The 22,973-nt window shown below is 40.8% G+C and overlaps 1 protein-coding gene across 1 annotated transcript; it reads right to left on the reverse strand.

The window, feature by feature from the left end:
- Positions 1-7,243: 7,243 nt before the first annotated feature.
- On the reverse strand, positions 7,244-10,177 carry LOC130994326 (uncharacterized). The gene is made up of 4 exons (XM_057919373.1): positions 9,785-10,177; positions 7,882-8,295; positions 7,570-7,803; positions 7,244-7,486 (listed from the first exon to the last, which is right to left on the reverse strand). The coding sequence occupies exons 1-4, from the start codon at positions 10,175-10,177 to the stop codon at positions 7,244-7,246; spliced, it is 1,284 nt and encodes a 427-aa protein (XP_057775356.1).
- Positions 10,178-22,973: the final 12,796 nt, after the last annotated feature.

A 22,973-nucleotide genomic window follows, 5' to 3' on the forward strand; every position in this document is an offset into this window, starting at 1 on the left:
CTTTGTTTGCATCTATTAATGCAAATGGATAATTGAAATCACTTTGTTTTAATAATTGCATCTATTAACCATATATATATATATATGGTTAATAGAATTGATTTGCACAAATTCTCATGTGCACCCGGGTGTACAGTGTCATTTCGATAACATGATATTGTCATTTAATGTTAGTGTCATTTCGCGACAATGTTATTTATATAAAATGATAGTGTCATTTGTAAAACAAAATAGTGTTAGTGTCATTCAGTGTAAGTGTTAGTGTCATTTTGCACCTGGGTGCACGGTGCACCCGGATGCACAGGAGACCACCACATTGATTTGTGAAAAGTATATTTAAAGTTGGCCTCCCTCTCTTCGTTCGTGTGAACAATGGACGTGGATCTTTAATTTTTTGACTCAGGTCCGATTTAGATCCAATCCGTTTATTTTATTTATAAGATATATTTTTAGTATTGAACAAATAATTATAAAGACTATGTGTCGGTCGATTCGAACGTGAAACTTTTGGCTTTAAACATTAATAATTTTACAAAAATAATTACTTTTAATAAAAGAAATAAATATTTTAAAAGATCGCAAGACAATGCACTTGAACGTGAGACCTATGGCGTCGTCCTCAAGCTTTAACCACTCTATCACTAAACCAACACATGTACATGCACAAGAATTGTTGGGAAATTTTCATATTTTGATTAGATATCAAAACCTCTGATGATGGCGACTTTTTATGTAACCTTGTAGAAAGAACCTCACATGTTAGAGAGTTTGCATCATTTGTTTACAGGTTTCAACTAAAGGATAAGTATATGTATTTAGTGAATGTGCATGAAAAGAAGAAGTCCATTGATCTAACGTACAAATACAAAGTATATATCTATTAAGATTATCTAAAGCTTAAAAGAACTGTAAAGGACGCAAAGTAGAAGAGTTTGCCTAAACTACAATCAGTTGAAGCAATCACCTTTGCAACCGTTGGTCCACTCCTTGATAAGTTTAAGACAATGCGACATCTACTGCTTGAAGAAGGAATAAAATCAAGATTAGTCGAAGTCTTTATGCGGGGGCGATTAAGGCGTATCCCTTTTTATTTTTTCCCTGACACAACAGAACAAGTACAATATTTCCATAAGATAGTGCACGATGTTCCAGAACTCAAATATGAAAATTTCAAGTTACCCTAAAGCCTAGATTTTTCAAGACATTTTTCCAACGCAAGTCAACCAAGTCAAAATGGTACGAAAGCAAGCCAAAACGCAACCATTCTTATTTCTCAAATCTCCAAAGCTCTCAATGCTAAGTCACTCTGGGCAACACGTTTAACCAGAAGAAAAATCTAACGCTTAAAGCTTTCAAGCTTTGATACAAGTTATATCTATTTAATCTCACAAGCAGTTTGCATAGCATATCGTAAACCTAGGTATCGAGTAGTCTGATCTTAAGACTTTGTTCTTCATTATAACAGACTACTCTCGTTAGAATCAATCTCCTCCACTATAGCTTAGCCAATACACGCGTACGCCGTCTCTTCTGTTAATAAACTCCTTAAGAATGGGTGCGTAGTTTCTCATTTTTCATTTAATACACACGTCATGCCCCCAATGAATCTACTACTCCATCATTCCCTATTTTTCTCATTCCGCCCTAAGTTCATATGACCAGGAAGACTTATGATTCATGGCAAAAATTTAAGTGAGATAAATGAAAACATTCAGCTCAAAGGGGCTTACAAAGGGATAGACGTAGGGTTGGTAATTTCCGGCGGTAAAAATAAGGCGGCCGCCGGTGATCGGATTACCAACGGCAAAACGAGGCTGCCGGTATATACCGGCGCCAATAACCGTTGTCGGCGACACCGGGTGGTTAGCCGGACTTTTACCATTGTCGGAATCATCGCCGGCCTCAGCCATTGGCAATTAGCGGCGGCGGAGGTGCCGCCGGCAATGATGCTGCCGGTAACATGACCGGCCGGCGGAGGGATACCGGCGGCTACTGCCGCTGGTCATTACCGGCGACGTATTCCCGTCTGTAATTATATAATTTTATTTTTAATTATTTTATTTATTTATTTATTTTATTTATTTATACCCACAAGTATTTTCGTATTTATACAGTATTTCGAACCTTAAACGAACTTCTCAGTTAGTCACCCATCTTAGTTGTGCTTTAAGTCAAGCACGCTTAACCTTGAAGTTCATTTCGAGTGGTCACCAGTAGAGAACCCTCGTATTATTGATATATCTATTACCTATTAATTTATTTAAAATCTATTTCAATATACAATATATATCATATATTCATAACATTAGAATATGACGAGATGATATCCAAGTGATGTTAATTATGGATCGGTCTCGTTTCCGCCCTTATTTTTATGTCGAAAAAATATTTATTTTTTAATTTATTATTATTATTATTATTATTATTATTGTCAATCTAGTTTATATACCATAAGTATTTTAATTCGATAATTTTAATGTATTTTTAAATTCATTTGCATATACGTCATTATTTTTATGTTGAAAAAATATTTATTTATTAAGTTATTATTAATTATTGTAATTTTTTTTATCAATCTAATTTATTGATCATAAGTATTTTAATTTGATAATTGTAATGTATTTTGAATTCATTTGTATACGTCCTTATTTTTATGTCGCAAAAATATATTTATTTATTAACATGTTATTATTTTTTTTATCAATCTACTTTATACAGCATAAGTATTTTAATCTTGTAATTATAATGTATTTTGAATTCATTTGCATACGTTGAATTCAATCACAATAAATAAGGGATGGAGAACGAGGTAAGTGCAATGTTGTTTGAAAACATGAAATGAATAGTTCAAGAAAACACAAATGTAAAAATAAAGTGCAAGTGTAATTTTGTTTGTTCCAAAACATTAAATAAATAGTTCAACATGATATAAATATGTAGAAGTGCTGCTCAAGGTAGCTGACCCGACTGCCTCAATACCTTCTCGAACATAGCCATCCGCTGCTCAAGGGCCTCACGTGCTGCTTGTTCGGCCTCAATTCCTGCAGCCCTATCCTCGTCAACCTTCTGCAGGCGCTCCTCCAGCGTGGAGATCTGTGTCTCATACATCTGCTGAGACCTCCCGGAAGCGCCTGTAATGCTAGTAGACCCCCTACTAAACTGGCTCACACCAGCACTTCTAGTCCCGTAGAGCCGTGACCTGCCGGGATGTACGAGCTCCAAGTAGACCTCATCGGGTCGGTCCTCTCTTCCTGTCTAAGCAACAACGCGATGAATCTCCGCCTAATTCATACATAACAATGCACAATTATTAGAAAACAAATACATTTAACTATGCATTACTAATATTTGATTAAACTTAAACACTTACATCAAGTCTAGCATCCTTGTCTGACACATAACTTCTATCTTCGTGCATGTGGATGCGGATGAAGGTGCTATAGTTCTGTGCAGTCGGGGGGACTCCACCATCCGAGATCTTTTCATGCATATATATAAGATAAATAAGGTAATATTATATATATATATATATATATTAAGATAATTACTTAATTGATAATTACTAACCAGACTCTGCTGCAGAATACGAGTCGATTGAGACCCTCCAACGTGCCTGCTGATCCCTGTACCGACTCCATCGGGCTCAGAGTACCGGTTCTCACGTGCTCGTCTGAAAATGGGTATCTCCATCATCTCCCCTACCTCGGTCTTCTCCTTGAGCTTTCTCTTATATTCGCTTATGTTGTCACTGTAGCCTTTTGCGGGCATTTCGCAACCACATCTTTTTCACATCAGCCTCATCCTCAGGCTCCCAAACAAACTCTTTCTGTTTAAGAAATGGTTAAATTAATATATAACATTTTAACAATATATAATGATAAATTGTTGGGTCCCTTGAGGGTTGAAAGGACAGGTAGGAGGGGGGGAGAAATACACCTGTAGGCTATTTTCGAAAACAAGGTTACTTAAAACCAACACCTTTGTTTTGAAAGACAGTTTGACTGATTTGAAAATGCACGCTTCAGATGACAAGGGGTGGCGACTGATACTGAAACGAAGGGGTCAGTGGGTGACTTTAGTTAATTGATCTAGTCAATTAACTTCAGTCCAAGAAATGCTTAAGTCGTAAGTAAAACAAAGTAGAATTACTTGTTTAACTGACTATCAAAAGATTGATCAATTAAACCTATAACTCTAGCAGCGGAATATTAAACCTAGTGAAATAGCCTTGAAAGATTTTCTTCATAATGAATCCATTAGTTACTCTTTTTAGTTAATTAGTATTAGAGAAACAGAGTTATGCGCAAGTATTGAATATAAAGCAAGTAAGAACACAAGGGATTTTTACATGGTTCGAAAAACAAACGTTCCTACATCCATGGCCAGATGATTAGTTTGACAATCACTCACTAGTGCTTACGAGTGCACAACAAACCTAACCATGATGCTTACGGGTACAACGCAAACCTATCTGCAAAGCTTACGGGTGCAAAGCAACCTATACTGAAAGAAAACTCCTTACAGCAACCAACTCATAGAGTTGGATTTACACACTTAGCTTGCGGGTGCTAAGGAACCTAACTGTTTAGTTTATTGGTACTAAACAACCACTGAGCTTGGTCTAAGTCTCAAGCTCGATTACAAACACTCTTCTTGCTCATTTGAAAAGGGGTATTGTAATATACCACCTAGGATTACTGAGTACAGAATCTCAAGTAATCAGTAACTAAGCTAATGATTTATCTAAGTGAAAATTCGAGTTATAACAAGAGAATTTAGGTAATCAGTAAAACTGATTTCACAACATTTAGATCCTCTATTCATCGATTCAATGCTTAAGGAATTTTAAGCTCTATTTGATATTCTGATGTAGCTTCGGCATTAAGGATTGAATCGGAATATTCTCTTTTCTCTCCTCTCACTTTCTTGAGAGTTATTCTGAGCTATTTATAGGCGTCTATGAAGAATAGATCCGTTGGTGAAGATCTTCTTCTTCAAATCCTATCGTTGGAAGATAACGTCTCTTTTCTGGCTCAGGTACAAGGATATCTTCTAAGTTGGTACATTAAATGCTGTTGCAGAAGCATTTAATGTAGACGAGTATGCTTCCGTCCTTTTCTTGACCAGTCGTTGACTTGAATCAGACGACTAGTTGTGATCTCAGTCTCTTTCTTCAGTTGTTCAGTCTTCAGTTGAGTTTCAGTCTTTCTTCAGTTGAGCTTCAGTTAAACTTTAGTTGCTTTTTTCTCCTGTAATCTTCAGTTGAGATGTTATCATCAAAACCAGCACTACTACAGAAAAGCTAATAGACATTTGGCATTGCCTAATGTCTATTAGCGAAAATGTCTGTTGTTGTAAGTGGTAGTGTCGTTGGTGCTTGAAAAAAGGTGTTCAAAGACCACAGGCATTGCCTGTTGTCATAGATATTTGTGACAACAGACATTGGCTGTGGTCTTTGATAGCATAGGGTCCGTTGTTGTATCATTAATATTACTATAGTTTTCGAGTAGTGTCGTAGGTGCCGAGTTCTATGGTGTTTTTTGTATATCACACTAGCTTTTGTCTGTTGTCGCAGTAGAAAGTCACCCATTTTATTTCTTATATACCACCTCAGTTTTTGAGCAGTGTCGTAGGTCCCAAAAAAACCGTGCTCTTTTATAATGTTAAAATCGATTAAATCATATATTTATAAGCATTTTTTCCTGGAAATTCAATATTATTTAAAAGCATAAGAAAATCATTTTCATTTATAATATAATTATTATAAAATTTCAATATTCATTACAATAAAGATTCGACCAAATCAATTCTACCATATTCCATTACAAAATAATATTTAAGCTAAATTCTAACAAAAACGATAACTAAAATGAGTAAACATGATTTGTGGATCCACTACCAAATAAATTGAATCTTAGCATTTAAATGAGTTAACACTTGGTGCTCCTTCGTTCCTTCAAAATGTGATGCATCAACCAATACGTCCAAGATTTTCTTCTTTGCCATCACCACTATATATCCTTCACACAATCACAATCAAAATGGTCATAAACAAATTAGCCACATATTGTCATTCCGTCAATACACAATAATTACATTAAAATAATACATGTGTTCCATACTCATCAACAACAATTAACAATTATATGTATAGTACGTAAACTCATTTTCCAAAGAATATTCAGAAAGATCCATACAAAATATAACCTCACTCTTCCCAACTATCACTGACAATTAAATATAGAAAATATATACATTACCTTTTACTCCTTTATATATTCTTGGACACAATCTGCCCACTCTGCTCGCACTACATCTATCTCTTCATTTGAATACTTTTCATGAGCATTGAACTGTTAAGTACATAATATAATTTAGAAAATGAAACGAAGGCAAATAATTATTAATATTGTAGAATTTAACATACACAATTATTACCAAAGATTGTAGAGAACCAATCGTCCAAGGATGACTATTTATCACTATCTCTCTCATGTACCTCATCACATAGAAACCACATTGAGTCAAGTCCGGTTGTTTCGGAACCTACATTAATTTTTCGTTAATAATGAATAGCTATAATTCCACAAGTTATGTTTGATTAAATACCTTCTGTATTGTCCAATCAGGCTTATTTTTTCCTTTCTTTCTCTTCTCCATATTGAACAACCTTAAGGCCCTTCATATATAAAAATAACGTAATGCACCATATGCAAAATATGCTAGAAATAAGAATTAAATAGATTTTTACAAAACAAAACTTACAATTCCACGACTTCTTTCCAAATTTTATCATGAATTCCTTTGTAGAGGGAATCCAAGATAGCAATCTCTCCCTTATTAGGGTCAATCACCGTGAGAATCCAATGATATCTACATTTAAGCCACAAAAGATTAGAGAAATGTAATTAATAATATAATTTAAATAGCTTATTAACAAAATTTAAATAGCGTGAGAATTCTTACTTCACATTACACGGAGCTAAGAAAATTTGATTGCTTTTTGTATCAATCAACCTTTTTGACAATTCTCGTGCTCTAAATTCCATATGCTCATTCGCAGTTTCTGCATCCTTTTTCGTCGTTGGAATATAGCCTATATTCAATGGGTCAACAAATCTAACCATATCGGCCCAAGGCAGCATATTCAACTTGCTTTGTAGGAAGCTGCAAATGGAGAAATAAGCTCATAAGCTAATTCATACCCTAGCCTATATTTGATAAGTAAAGTTAAAATTTGTAATTACCATACATAGGTAGCAATACACATATAAGATATTGGCTTCAACTCGCAGAAAGGCACGATGTCTTCCATGTCTACATATAAGTTGTGCTTAACTCCGAAGACATTATCATCAAGTTCAATAGTTATATGGTTGTTGCCCGAACGCTTGCCGTAAATATACAACATGCGCAAAGACTTTGGAAGAGGTGTAATATCTATCGTTTCCTGGTTGTTTTCTTGTGCTTTTTCTTTTTTCGGTTTCTATCACAATAAAAGCAAACTTATATTATATAAAATAATATTTAAAAATTTCATCAAAAAATTAAGTAATGACATACTCTTACCTCATATCTCAACTTGAAAAGACGTATAGGCCATTCAACATGTGATCCCACTGCATCACCTATGCTTTCGTAGTCTTCTGTTGGATAAGGCAAACGAGCATCTTCATGGATTGCTTCATCAATGACTACACGCATGCATCGTTTATATAATTTATCATTAGGTCCGTAGACTTTCACAACTGTGCCGGTGCCAACATTTTTGCCCGATTCGACACTTAGTTCTACAAATTTACCCTAAAAAACAAAAAAATATCACATTTATAGCTAAGTATTTACAAATTACATATAATACATAAAAATAATAAATATTACCAAGTATATGTCATCATCGTCGAGCAATTTCACATCAATGTCATTGTCCTCGACTATGTCATTAAACACAGGCTTTAGTGTTTGATTTTCATTCTGTACCGAGCAACTGCCCTTTTCGTCGATATCAATATCATCCACGCCTGTCTTGTAAACATATGCTTCTAATTTTGCTATGCGAGCGTCTCGTTCAGCATTTTTCTTTTTTTCTTCGTTCAACTCTTGTTGACTACAAACATTGATGTTGCATCTCTTTCCTCTAGGAATCTTGAAGTACATCGTTTTACTAACCTGTCCTCCAATCCCCCTCAAACGCCCTCTGTGCTCTTCTTTTTCAAGTGCACTTTCAAGTAATGTAGTGCCTTTCGGTCCATGTGATTTCAAGTTCCCTTCTATTTTCTTCTCAATATACTCATCCTATGTAAAGTATTTCAATATAATATAATATAATATAATATAATATAATATAATATAATATAATATAATATAATATAATATAATATATCATTTAAATAATAAACACTACATTGATAAGTTATTACATCTTAATTTTTGTGTGGTTTGATCCCATCAGCTGACAATGCCTAAGTTATTATAGCTAAGTATTTATGAGGATTGACTGTGCCAACAACTAGACTAGCTAGCGGTAAGTCCAGAGTCGAATCCACAGGGAACTGAGCAGTAACTTCTCCTGCAAGGGTGTCACTAAAAGGGTTTTATTTTCTGCAGTGTTCTGACCAAAACGTGGTTATGGGCAGAACGGGCATCCAATCTAAACTGAAATAACAAGGGAGATAAATCAAATAACAAAATAATTCTGACTTGGATTCGAATCACTAAACATGAATTAACACTCGATCATTGGTGCAAAGATTAATCACTATATTCACATACCAGTGGTTATAGGCATAAGGATTGTCGTGCCCCTATTGTCACTCGTCACGCACACAACAAACCCTTGCCCAATCTATCCTTTCAGTTTATGATCCCTTAGAAGGGTCAGCTAATGGAAATCAACTACCTCGGGCAACATCCACGCTCTCTGCGATGGCCTATCGCTAGTTGTGCTTTGCCCAGAATGCTTTAAGAATTAGATAGACCCACTTGACTCTTACACCGATATTTCACAGCAGTCACGGCTCCAACACCAGTTGTACTATTTTGGAGGTCGATGGCAACTCGCCTTATACCCAAATTATTACTTGTGACCAAAACTCCCTAGTTAACTAGTGATCAATTAATTAACCAAGTTATTATAGCCTTATGGGAATCAAACCTAGTGTATCGGGAATATGCTCATATAGTTGTTATGCCCAAATTAGACCTCTCGAGTTTATTCATTCATGCTTAGATCATCTTCCCCAAATCAGAATATAAAACTTAGCCAACCATAACGTAAATAATACAAGCAAAAGATATAAAGGAAAACATTACTGGAATTGAAATTACTTAAATGAAAATGAAAGTACCTACGGCCGAAAGTGCCGTGGAAAACATAAACAGTAAAGTATGAGAAAATGCCCACAACCTGGGCTAGCTTCAATCTTCAAACAATGCACAACAGGACGGAATTTCAGCACCCTTGGCTTGTGAAGCTCTTCGGGTATTTATAGGAGTCATTAGGGTTCGAAGGCCCAGCCCATGACTTGCGGCCGGATCCATGCAAGCATGGAGATGCGTATCCTTTTTCAGACCTAATCTTCTTGAAGATATGTTTCCTTTTGGATAAGGCTGTGGTTTGGCCTTATCGGTCTCTTTTGGATAGCTGCCGCCTTCCGCCTTTCTCGGACTCCCACTTGCAATCCTTCTTCGCCCGTCTGTTGTGCCCCCATCTTCTCTTGCCTTTCTTCCTTCTCTTGCCTGCCAGCTCTCGTGCGGTACTTATGGGCATAAGGAAAAATCTTGCCTCCAAAATCCCTTGCTTCTGGCACATACCTCTTTCACGAGAGGTGACAGCGCTTTCGACCCCTGGAGTGCTTCGGAAAATTCTTCTGCTCGGATGATCTCGCTGCTCGGAGGATTCCGCTGCTCGGATGATCCCTCTGGTCGGATGATTCCGCTGCTCGGATGATCTCGCTGGCGATGCCGACTTCTCTGCGCTAGCGGTCAGAGAAATCGCTTCCCCGCTGGCGGTCAGAGGAATCGCTTCCCCGCGGGCTTCCAGAGGAATGACCTCCGCTCTGGCTTCCAAAGGAATGACCTCCGCTCTGGCTCTTCCCTTCTCTAGTCCCCTTGAATCCTCTGACATTTCTCTTCTCCGGCATTTTGGCTCCTCTTTCCCACAAGTTGGTCCTGCCATTGAACTACGCCCTCCCAGGCGACCAAACGACACAAACACAAGGAAAAAGACTCGATCTAGACTTAAAACAAACACAAAAACAGAGCACAAACCTGGGCTCATCACACGCACACACTTTAAACACGATTGTCCTCAAGCGTGCATGCATGATTTTTGCCCAAGGTACAGACACGAACGAAAAAGACACACAAAACATAAAAGAAAAAATGAAAACACACAGCATACTATACTCTCTAAGTCCAACAGTAAAATGAAGATCAAAAGAAACAACAAGTAGCTTGATCAAACAATCAAAAAATGCCATCAGTTGAGTCAAGATCGGGTTTTAGGCAGAAGGATGTTCCTCCCCTTTCACTCGTTCTCTCAAGTGTTTAGGCTCGTGTTTACACTCCGGACATCTTGATTGGGTTCTGACCATAAGCTTGCCTATCTTCTAATGTCTTCCCCTTTAGTCAAAGTTCTAGGCGCATCTCATTAGGTCTTTCATGGGTTGTAATGTGGCTTGAGGCATGAGGTGAGAATTTTTGGTACGAGGCTAAGGTCATACTGAACTTCATTCTGGCATAGACTTCTCAGAATTTTTTTCGATCCTTGCCTATTCTTACGGGCCTAAGCACATTCTTCCCTTTATTCTTCCTCTTTTTTTTTTCTTCTCTTTTTCTGGACTTTTCTCTGTTTTGGGATTTAGATTTCCCATTTTGCATTTTCTTTGCACTAGTCCTGCCCATAGGATCCATTACACTATTATCCCTTCCTTTTGCCCTTAAATTCAGTTTTGACCGGGACGACTCAATTCTAGGCAAATTTATAAGTGAATTCAAAAGAATTATTAAGCTCAAAAGGGGTTGCAAGTGATAGATTCAGGGTTTGTCAGTTTGGCTCAGTGGGCTAAAGAAAGAATTTGCCTAAATCATTTAACACACCTAGACTATGTACACAGGGTTCGACCAAGAATCAAGGCAAGTTCTAGCATCACCCTTAACCAAGATGTCAAAATTCACACAATGAAAGAAAGAATTGTTTTGGCATTAAGTAACAATTTAAAAGCTCAAATCCTCACAAGGTATGCCCAATTCCCTATCCATCGTCCTCAACTACATACGGCACAAAGTTTGCATAATCTCACTCACAAAATTGTACTTTCAAATCATCACAACTGAGTAACTTCGATTGTACAACATGCTTGACACAAACTTTAAAACATAAAAAGATACCGGGTCTTCCCTCCCACTCACACACTTTGCCTTAAGGCAAAGGGTGCGAGAACAAGGATTACCCGGTAAAGCAACAACAGACGTCTTGGCCCCCCCCACACACACACTTTGCTTTGGGCAAAGTGGATGTGTAGAGGGGGTCAAGGAAAACACAAACTAAAACAAACTAAACAGGCAAACAACAGAAAACACAGACTCAAACGAACAAAAGAAACAAAAACACAAAGACGCAACAAAACAAAACAAACTAAAAACTAACATCCTAGGGAGGGTAGAATTCAAGGAGAAGGTGCAGGTGGGTACCTGAACCCCTGATGCTTGAAAAAGGCCAGGAGGGCCTTCTGGGTTGCCGCCAGTGCTTTCTGGGTCTCGATTGTCCTGTTCTCAATTCTATCCAGCTGACTCTCTTCCTCTTCCGACTCTGGCTCCTCTACCTTTTCTTTCCCTTTTCCAACAGCGGGGCTTTGGCCTTCGGCCGCAGAAAATTCCCTTTCATCAGGATTGATGAATTTGGGCACACCCCGATCCATTCTAACATCCTTCATGCGGATCAGGGCTTCGATGTTCAGCTTTTCTGGTTCAATTTTGGTGTTCCCTTCTTCGATCTCAATTTCATTCACCTTGGCAAAAGCGGTGGTGAATTGAATGCAGGAAAGCCTCTGATTTGGCTTGCTGATTATGGAATCGATGTGCTCAATCAGAAAGGCCCCAAAGTTGAGCCTCACCCCACTGTGCATTGCCCACAGGATGTAGAGATCCTTCTTGGACATTGCATTTCCGCTGTCGAGCTTGCCAAATAGGGAGTACGAGAGAATGCGATGGCAGACCCTCAGGGCTGAGTCGCGAATCCTATGCCCTTTTACCTTCTGAGTTCTGAACTGGCCTCCATCTCCTATCTCTGGCCACATTTCATCCCACTCTTGTGCAGTGAATGTGTGGATTCATCTCTTCGCCTCTTTGTAGTCCTTCTTCTGCAGATCCTTAAGCTTAACCATTCCCAGATTTTGGTTGAGTTCATTCACAGACACATCCCTGACTTCTCCCTTCATGGAGAAACTCATGCCCAACGGCCCGCATGCTTGGTTGATGTCCACTTGTACCCAATCAAACACTTCCCTCACCACCTCCTCGTATGCGTGCCCTGGCCAATCCAAGAATTCCTTCCATCCGATGTTGTTGAAATACTCCTTCACCTTTTCCACTATACCCAGAGGTTTCAGTGCGTCCATATCAGGGATTTTGGGTACAGCGATCCCTTTCTCCGCCTTCTTCTTGCTCTTCGGTACAGATGCCGGTTCTCCCTTTATCATTCGGATTGGGGTCGGGTCTAACACCTTTTTCCTCCTCTTCGCCGGAGTTTCTTCATGTTCTTCATGCTCTTCTTCGGTAGGGTTTTTGGGAGGTATAAGGGCTGACAACTGTCACTTGATGTGACGTGCGTCTGGCGGTTTCGGCCGCGTTCTGCCCGAGAGCCCCCTTTTGCCCTGGAATCATTGCTTCTCTAATCGACTGTCCTTTGCCCATAACTCCTCCCCTGTCTCTGCAAAACACATTCACACTTCTGCGAAGGCGGGAAACTAAAATTCGCCCACAGCTGTGGGCATAACAGGGTTCCTGGCAAACAAAAACGAAAAAAAAAAAACGAAACAAAATAAAAGAAAAGAAAACTAAACGGAAATACCAGGTTACCTCCTAGCCAGTGCCCTATTTATCGTCCTGGGCATGACGTGATACCTTCCAATTAAACCGAGGTGCTTGTCGCTGGGTCGAGATCCAGTTCTTCCCCAGCGTCGGGCTTATGCCCATAATAGGCCTTCAGCCTTTGTCCATTAACCTTGAACACTTTCCCTGATTTTGGGTTCCCAATTTCCACGGCTCCATTTGGGAATTGGGTCTTCACCACGAATGGGCCGGTCCACTTTGTACTCAGCTTGCCTTGTGCAAATTTGAACCGTGTCTGGTACAGGAGGACCTCTTGCCCATAGCTGAATTGCTTGCTTGTGATCAAGGAATCATGACTCTTTTTCATTCTTTCCTTGTAGAGAATAGAATTTTCATATGCCTCCCTCCTGATTTCCTCGAGCTCTTGGATCTCTAGCTTCCTTGCTTGCCCTGCCTTGTCCCAATCATAGTTCACTTTGTTCACTGCCCAGAAAGCCTTGTGCTCCAATTCCACCGGTAAATGACACCTCTTGCCATACACCATTCGATATGGTGACATCCCGAATGGAGTTTTGTATGCAGTCCGATATGCCCATAAGGCATCTTCCAGCTTTAGACTCCAGTCCTTCCCTGTTGGGCCAACGGTCTTTCGCAAAATCATTTTGATAATGCGATTCGAGAGTTCGGCCTGCCCATTAGCTTGTGGGTGGTAGGCTGTCGAGACTCGATGTTGGACTCCATACTTTTTGCACAAGTTTTCGACCGAGAAATTGCAGAAGTGGGATCCTTGGTCGCTGATGATTGCTCTGGGCACACCAAACCTGCAAAAGATGTTAGTCTTCAAGAAATTCACCACTACCTTTGAGTCATTCGTTGGGGATGCTTTTGCCTCCACCCACTTGGAGACATAATCCACCAAAAGCAGGATGTACAAGTTTCCTCTCGAGCTGGGAAGGGGTCCCATGAAATCCATTCCCCAAATGTCAAAGATCTCCACGGGCATAATGGGAATCATGGGCATTTCATTCCTCCTAGTGATATTCCCTTCTCGCTGGCATTGTGGGCAATTCTTGCAGATGGTGTAGTTGTCCTTAAAGATTGTTGGCCAATAAAAACCACACTCCAAAACCTTGGCGGCAGTCCTCTTATGCCCAAAGTGTCCCCCACACTCCTTCGAATGACAAAATTCTAGGACGCTTCCTTGCTCCTCTTGTGGGATACATCTCCGAAGCACTTGGTCCCCGCATTGCTTCCACATGTACGGTTCGTCCCAAATGTATTCTCTGCTGTCTTTGGCCAATTTCTTCTTCTGGGCATAAGTGTACCCAGGGGGTACATACCCAGAGCAGAGGTAATTGCACAAATCTGCGTACCATGGATCTTCTCTTCTTCCTTGGGCATGGAGCAGTTGTTCATCCGGGAACATCTCCTTGATTGGTTCCCCTTCTTCCTTCCTTATGATCCTGCTTAGATGATCGGCCACTTGGTTCTGTGCTCCAGCCTTATCCTTTATTTCCACGTCGAACTCTTGTAGCAGCAGAACCCATCGAATCAGCCTGGGTTTAGATTCCTTCTTGGCCAGAAGGTACTTCAGGGCCGCATGATCAGTGTAGACTGTGGTCTTTCCTCCAAGCAGGTAAGATCTGAATTTTTCAAAGGCGAATACTACTGCCAACATCTCCTTCTCAGTCGTGGAGTAGTTGACTTGAGCTCCATTCAGTGTCTTCGAGGCATAATAGATGACGTGACTCTCCTTTCCCCGCTTCTGCCCAAGAACTGCCCCTATGGCATATCCACTAGCGTCGCACATCACCTCAAAAGGCATTCCCCAATCAGGGGGTTGTATTATGGGTGCGGAGATTGGATTGTTCTTCAAAATCTGGAACGCCTCCTTGCAATCCTCATCAAAATTCCACTCCACTTCGTTTTGTAGCAGCCTTGTCATAGGTTGGGCAATCTTTGCAAAGTCCTTCACGAACCTCCTGTAGAATCCAGCATGCCCAAGGAATCCTCGTAACTGCTTGATGTTCGTTGGGTATGGTAGTTTGGCGATGATTTCAATTTTTGCTTTGTCCACCTCTATTCCTCTGCCTGATATCACATGTCCGAGCACAATACCTTCTTTGACCATAAAGTGGCATTTCTCGTAGTTCAACACCAAACTCTTGTCCACGCACCTTTGCAGCACCTTCTCCAGATTAGCTAAGCATGAGTCGAAGGTTTGCCCATACACCGTAAAATCATCCATGAAGACTTCGATGCAATTCTCTAGGAGATCCGAGAATATGCTCATCATGCACCTTTGGAATGTGCCCGGGGCGTTGCATAGCCCAAATGGCATCCTCCGATAGGCAAACGTCCCAAAAGGGCAAGTGAATGTTGTTTTGCCCTGGTCCTCCTCTGCGACCCAAATCTGCATATAGCCCGAATATCCATCTAGAAAGCAAAAATATTGATTCCCCGCAAGTCTTTCCAGCATCTCATCGATGAAGGGCAAAGGGAAGTGATCCTTCCTCGTCTTCTGGTTGAGCTTGCGGTAATCAATACACACCCTCCAGCCGGTTTGCAACCTCGTAGCAATCAATTCCTGGAATTCATTCTCCACCACTTGTATGCCCGACTTCTTGGGCACAACGTGTACTGGGCTTACCCACCTGCTATCGGATACTGGGTATATTATGCCCAAATCCAACAGTTTGAGTGTTTCTTTCATCACCACTTCTTTCATGGCTGGATTCAGTTTCCTCTGGGTGTCTCTGACTGGAACAGCATCTTCCTCTAGTAATATGCGGTGCATGCATACAGTAAGGCTTATGCCCTTAATGTCGGCTAGGGTCCATCCAATTGCTTCCTTGTATTTCCCCAAAGTCATCTTGACTTTGTTCTCGTCTTCGAGTGTCAATTCTGAGTTGATGATTACGGGCAAAGTGTCATCCTCGCCCAGGAAGATATACTTGAGGTGTTTGGGCAAAGACTTCAGCTCGAGCTTAGGTGCCCTTTGGATCGAGGGCACCAGTCGATCTTCCTCCTTCAAGGTAGGGATTTTCAGAGCCTCCGTGTAGTTGACCTCTTCGCTCCATGCATTGAGTACCTTCACCGCCTCTTGCAATTGCTCTTCTTGCAAGTCCTCCTCGGTTATGCCATTCTGGATTATTATGTCATATGGCTCCTTGAATGCTGCTCTAGGCAAAACCTCCTCAACAACCTTCTCGATCATGTCTACACTTCTCACCATCTCTGTATCGGCAGGATGTTTCATGGCATTGTATATGTCAAAGGTTATTGTCTCCCCTTCAAACTGACATGTTAGCTTGCCCGTATCACAATCAATGCGAGTCCTGGCAGTCTTTAGAAATGGTCTGCCCAAAAGCATGACCGGATCTCGCGCTTTTGACTTCCCCATGTCGAGAATGTAAAAATCCGCTGGAAAGATGAGTTCCTCCACTTTGACCAGCACGTCTTCCAATATCCCCTCTGGGTAGACACTTGATCGATCTGCCAGTTGGATCACCACTCGGGTGGGCTTCAGCGGTCCTATCTCCAGGTCCTGGTACATGGATAAGGGCATGACGTTGATGGATGCCCCTAAATCGAGCATCGCCTTCTCCACTTTCATTGTCCCTATTACACAAGGAATGTAGAACATGCCAGGATCTCCACACTTTATGGGCATATCTCGTTGTAAAACCGCGGATACAGACTCTCCCACTTGAAATTTCGCATCATCAGTGTATTTGACTTTCCTAGTGCAGAGTTCCTTGAGAAATTTCGCACATCTGGGCATAGAGCGTAATGCGACCAAAAGGGGCATATTGACCTCCACCTTTTTGAAGATTTTGACTAGTTCGGTTAGCTCTTCCTTTTCTTGTTCCTTGGCTGCTCTGCCTGGAAAAGGAAGGATGGGCTCGGTCTGGCTTGATTTCTCTTTTCCCTTCTTTGTCACTTTCCGCTTTGCCTCTTTCTCTCGGGCAAATTCTTCCTCATCTGCTGATCTCATTCCGACTTGCTCGTTGATCTCCAGCTTTTCTTATTTTTTCTCTTTCACAACTTCGGGCAACTCCTTTCCCCCTCTGAGCGTCATGACATTCACCTTCTTCACCTCCACTTGGGACGGGAGTGTCCCTTATTTGCTTTCAAGTCTGGCGACTGCTTGGGCAAGATGTGATAGTTGGGAGTTCACATTCTGCATTCCTCCTCTTGTCTCCATTATGAACTTTTCGGTCTCACTCTGGAACTTCACTTGTTGCTGAGCCATTTGATGCACGAGCTCTGATAGGGAGGGTCCTCTTGCCTGTTGAGGTTGTTGCGAGTATTGTGGTGGGTTACTCGTCTGCCCTTGGTTTGGCCCCAAATAGTGGTTGTTGCCGTACCTAAGGTTCTCATGTTGCCTCCATCCTTGATTGTTATACTGCTGTCTGTAAGGCTCATGATTGTTATACTGCTGTCTGTAAGGCTCAAAAGGTTTCTGGTTCTGCCCTCCATTGTTTCCTCCTGGCTGTTGTCCAATAGCATTAAGCTCTTCATCTTCGAAAAGTTGTGGACATTCATCGGTTGCATGTGAAGTCGCCATGCAAAGCTGACATGCCTTCACAGGTTTCCGAATGTTGGGAATTCCTTGATTGGGTGCTCCTTGGTTCGTCATAAACTTCTCGAACATGTTGCACAGCTTGTCCAACTTATCGTCTTGGGCAGTGGGAGCCGGCACCGGAGTGGTTCTGACTATAGTCCCTTCCTCATCTCTCGATTTCTCTGCCATGTCGGCTATGAGCTTGAAAGCTTCCGCTGCAGATTTGTTTAAGATTGATCCTCCACATGCAGCGTGTAGCCATTGCCTATCTTGCCTTCGGAGTCCTCCCATGAAATACCGAATAAGATCATGATCCGGTATTTGGTGTTGTGGGCATTTGGCCAGCATCTGTTTGAACCTTCCCCAGTACTCATATAGGACTTCTGCCGATCCCATCTTTATATTGCTTATTCGAGTCCTCAGATTTTGGATCCGGGCAGCTGGGAAGTACTTTTCCAAAAACTTGCTCTGCAACTCCTGCCATGTCCGAATGCTTCCTTCGGGCAAATCATACAACCACTCCCTCGCTCCTTCTAACAGAGAGAACGGAAAGGTAAGGAGTCGGATGTATTCGCCAAGTGCTTGACTGGCGGTGCGCACCGTTCCACATGCCATCTCAAAGTCTTGGAGATGTCTTTGAGGGTCCTCTCCGGGCATATCACTGTATTTGGGCAAAATCTGGATCAGAGTATGCTTCAGCTCCCAATTTCCAGTGATCTCCGGCAGTACTATGGCTGATGGCTGGAGGTTCAAGTTGTTCGGAAACATCATGTCTCCGAGAGTCTTGTTGGCGTTGTCATTCTGCCCTTCCGGATTATCTGCCATCTCTCTCTCTGCTTCGATTTGTCTCTCTGCTTCTAACTGTTTCTCTCTTGCCTGTGCCTCTTGTTCTGCCCTGAGTCTAGCAGCGTTGTTCTCTCGGGCAATTCTTTTGATTTCCTCATGGAACAAAAGATCTTCGTTACCTGCACTCCTGGTACGACGCATACACAAATGTGAAGGCAAAACTCACACAAAAATCACAAAAGAAATTACTAGCGCTCTCAGTTCCCCGGCAACGGCGCCAATTTGACGGAGCTGTCGTTTGAGCTTCGTGCAAATAAATAGTCCTGTGCCAACAACTAGACTAGCTAGCGGTAAGTCCAGAGTCGAATCCACAGGGAACTGAGCAGTAACTTCTCCTGCAAGGGTGTCACTAAAAGGGTTTTGTTTTCTGCAGTGTTCTGACCAAAACGTGGTTATGGGCAGAACGGGTATCCAACCTAAACTGAAATAACAAGGGAGATAAATCAAATACCAAAATAATTCTGACTTGGATTCGAATCACTAAACATGAATTAACACTCGATCATTGGTGCAAAGATTAATCACTATATTCACATACCAGTGGTTATAGGCATGAGGATTGTCGTGCCCCTATTGTCACTCGTCACGCACACAACAAACCCTTGCCCAATCTATCCTTTCAGTTTATGATCCCTTAGAAGGGTCAGCTAATGGAAATCAACTACCCCGGGCAACATCCACGCTCTCTGCGATGGCCTATCACTAGTTGTGCTTTGCCCAGAATGCTTTAAGAATTAGATAGACCCACTTGACTCTTACACCGATATTTCACAGCAGTCACGGCTCCAACACCAGTTGTACTATTTTGGAGGTCGATGGCAACTCGCATTATACCCAAATTATTACTTGTGACCAAAACTCCCTAGTTAACTAGTGATCAATTAATTAACCAAGTTATTATAGCCTTATGGGAATCAACCCTAGTGTATCGGGAATATGCTCATATAGTTGTTATGCCCAAATTAGACCTCTCGAGTTTATTCATTCATGCTTAGATCATCTTCCCCAAATCAGAATATAAAACTTAGCCAACCATAACGTAAATAATACAAGCAAAAGATATAAAGGAAAACATTACTGGAATTGAAATTACTTAAATGAAAATGAAAGTACCTACGGCCGAAAGTGCCGTGGAAAACATAAACAGTAAAGTATGAGAAAATGCCCACAGCCTGGGCTAGCTTCAATCTTCAAACAATGCACAACAGGACGGAATTTCAGCACCCTTGGCTTGTGAAGCTCTTCGGGTATTTATAGGAGTCATTAGGGTTCGAAGGCCCAGCCCATGACTTGCGGCCGGATCCATGCAAGCATGGAGATGCGTATCCTTTTTCAGACCTAATCTTCTTGAAGATATGTTTCCTTTTGGATAAGGCTGTGGTTTAGCCTTATCGGTCTCTTTTGGATAGCTGCCGCCTTCCGCCTTTCTTGGACTCCCACTTGCAATCCTTCCTCGCCCGTCTGTTGTGCCCCCATCTTCTCTTGCCTTTCTTCCTTCTCTTGCCTGCCAGCTCTCGTGCGGTACTTATGGGCATAAGGAAAAATCTTGCCTCCAAAATCCCTTTGCTTCTGGCACATACCTCTTTCACGAGAGGTGACAACGCTTTCGACCCCTGGAGTGCTTCGGAATATTCTTCTGCTCGGATGATCTCGCTGCTCGGAGGATTCCGCTGCTCGGATGATCCCTCTGGTCGGATGATTCCGCTGCTCGGATGATCTCGCTGGCGATGCCGACTTCTCTGCGCTAGCGGTCAGAGGAATCGCTTCCCCGCTGGCGGTCAGAGGAATCGCTTCCCCGCGGGCTTCCAGAGGAATGACCTCCGCTCTGGCTTCCAGAGGAATGACCTCCGCTCTGGCTCTTCTCTTCTCTAGTCCCCTTGAATCCTCTGGCATTTCTCTTCTCCGGCAATTTGGCTCCTCTTTCCCACAAGCTGGTCCTGCCATTGAACTACGCCCTCCCAGGCGACCAAACGACACAAACACAAGGAAAAAGACTCGACCTAGACTTAAAACAAACACAAAAACAGAGCACAAACCTGGGCTCATCAATCCCATCAGCTGACAATGCCAATCTCAGATTCCTCTTCTCATTCCCAAATTCTGGCCACTTAAGATCAACTTTCCTCCATGAGGGTGAATCTGCCGGATGACGTAGGTAATTGTCTTGAACCCTCTCATCAGCATGCCAAGCCAGGTCCTTTGCGATGTGCTTGCTTCGAAACATTCTCTGGAATCTCGAAATTGGTGGAAAGTACCATAACACTTTTTCAGGAACGCGTTTTTTTAAACTAGTATTCTTACTCTCTTTCCATCTAGCTACACCACAGGTTGGGCAATTCGAATAGTCCACATACTCTTCTGATACAAGATACAATCATGCATGAATTTTCTCATATTCCATGCCTAAAGTTCCTAGAGTTTTCTTTGCTTCATATAAAGATGAGGGCAAAACATTATATGCAGGCAACATATCTCCCAATAAAGACAGAAGGTCAGTGAAACTCTTATCACTCCAATTATGTTTTGCCTTCAAGTTATATAATTTCACTATTGCAGATAATTTGGTGTATTTCACACATCCTGGATATAAACCCTTTTCAGCATCATCAAGTAATTTTATGAATTCCCCTGGATTATCATTTTCTTCATATGCGGCATGCACCATATCAATTGGCTCTTCTGATAGAAAGTTATGATCATCATTGCGCATTTGATCTGAATAATTCATTGAGGCACTTGGTGCAAATCTTTCCCATGCCATATCCATTTTGTGTATGTTAAATCCATACCACGAGACAACAAGTGCAATCTTACGAGTTAAACCTTCTTGCTCGTGAGATTTCCACATGTCGAGCATGGACATGATATCAATTCTTCATTAGTTAAGTTTTGTGTAGCAAACTGCATGAATGTTTCTACTCCGGCCTTATACTCATCTGACATCCTATTCTTGGACATCCATGATTTGTCCATGGCAAATATCGATTAGCTAGATTACCCCTATAAGAATAAAATTGATTGATCCTATTCAAAATGTTTCAATTAAATTAATATGGGAGGATGAATATATGAATCTAAACTAAATCATAAACAATAATAAAATTACAAGATTTAACAAAATTAGCTTTATTTTGTAATTTTCTTTGATAGTTCTTTACACAATTATTTGGATTTGAAATAAATCCTAAATCATACTCCATATACTTTATCCAATATATTTTAGAATGCATCACAATATATACCAACACTAAAAATAAAATTAGTCCTCTAATCCTAAATCATAAATCATAAATGCAATGTAGTAAAGGAATCAAATAATAATTTTAAAACTAATAGAAAATGGAAAATACGAGAGCCATTTAAAAAACACTAAGCCATTACACTAAAATGATTTTTTTTTTTATTATTATTAAGATGAAAAAGAAGACAATCACTAATTGACACATTACACACTATACCTCTACTTTAAAAATTCAGAAATTAATAGGTATATTAATATGTATACAATCAAGAGTATCATCATTCAACTTTCAAATGTGATAATGAACTCCAGTTTAGGTAATCTTAATCAAATAATGCAATTAGCTAGGTTTCCAGAATAATAAAACTCAAGCTGTCATTTGGTGTGTTTAACTAAATTCTAACGGAAGGCTAAGGAAATGCAATTAGCTAGGTTTCCAGAATAATAAAACTCAAGCTGTCATTTGGTGTGTTTAACTAAATTCTAACGGAAGGCTAAGGAAATAACCTCACATTTCATGATTTCATCACTCAACAATGAAAACTTGGAAATCTACATAACTTGTATATCCCTAACCTCGGTTTTTCATCTATTAAGAAAACAAGATTTTTTCTATCCTAATGCAATTGCACAGCTTATACCTATCATATAATGGAAAAAGTAGAAACATACTAATGAAACAGAAGTTATTCTGCAGGCTATCCCAACATATAAGTATGTTGCAAGTTCTGTTCCCACTAAGAGAAGGCAAATTTCAAGCGGTTATTATGGATTAAAAAAAATTACTTGGCCACTTCAGTATAAATCATCAACTCTAAAAGCATCAACAGAAGACATCCTATAAAGGCAAAATCGAAAAAAAGAAAAACAAATGAAGGCAAGAAAATCCATTGCATGTTGTTGTAATTTCAATTTTGGACGAAATTTAATTCCCAATTAGAACCCTAATTTTATCGAATTGTTTGAACCACAAGAAGAAAATTACACCCCATAAACTATAACACACAAATCATAGAAAAAACAACCGAGAAAAAGGAAGAAGCAAACTGACCTTCAAAAGATGACGGCGGCGGCGGAAGGGCACAGTGGCGGCAACAACAGCGATGTCGACGGAGAGGGGTGGCGAGGGAAACGATGGCAGATATTGAGGGAAGACAACAATTGCTTGTGACCACCTTCAATAGATCGACGCCTCTATCAGCGGGTGAGTTTGGGCGGGCGAGCGAGCGAGCTGTCGCGGCGTGAGCAAGAATAACCGGCGACCGT

The sequence above is a fragment of the Salvia miltiorrhiza genome, chromosome 7 (assembly GCF_028751815.1).
Source record: "Salvia miltiorrhiza cultivar Shanhuang (shh) chromosome 7, IMPLAD_Smil_shh, whole genome shotgun sequence".
NCBI lineage: Eukaryota > Viridiplantae > Streptophyta > Magnoliopsida > Lamiales > Lamiaceae > Salvia > Salvia miltiorrhiza.

Bases quoted from the DNA above. Each gene is read 5' to 3' on its own strand.
- LOC130994326 (XM_057919373.1), bottom strand. From the start codon at position 10,177: ATGGCAGGACCAACTTGTGGGAAAGAGGAGCCAAAATGCCGGAGAAGA. The intron at 8,296-9,784 runs GCAAGATTTTTC...TACTTTACATAG, and splicing joins AGAAGCAAGGGATTTTGGAG to GATGAGTATATTGAGAAGAA. The intron at 7,487-7,569 runs GTAAGAGTATGT...TTATTGTGATAG, and splicing joins TTTTCAAGTTGAGATATGAG to AAACCGAAAAAAGAAAAAGC.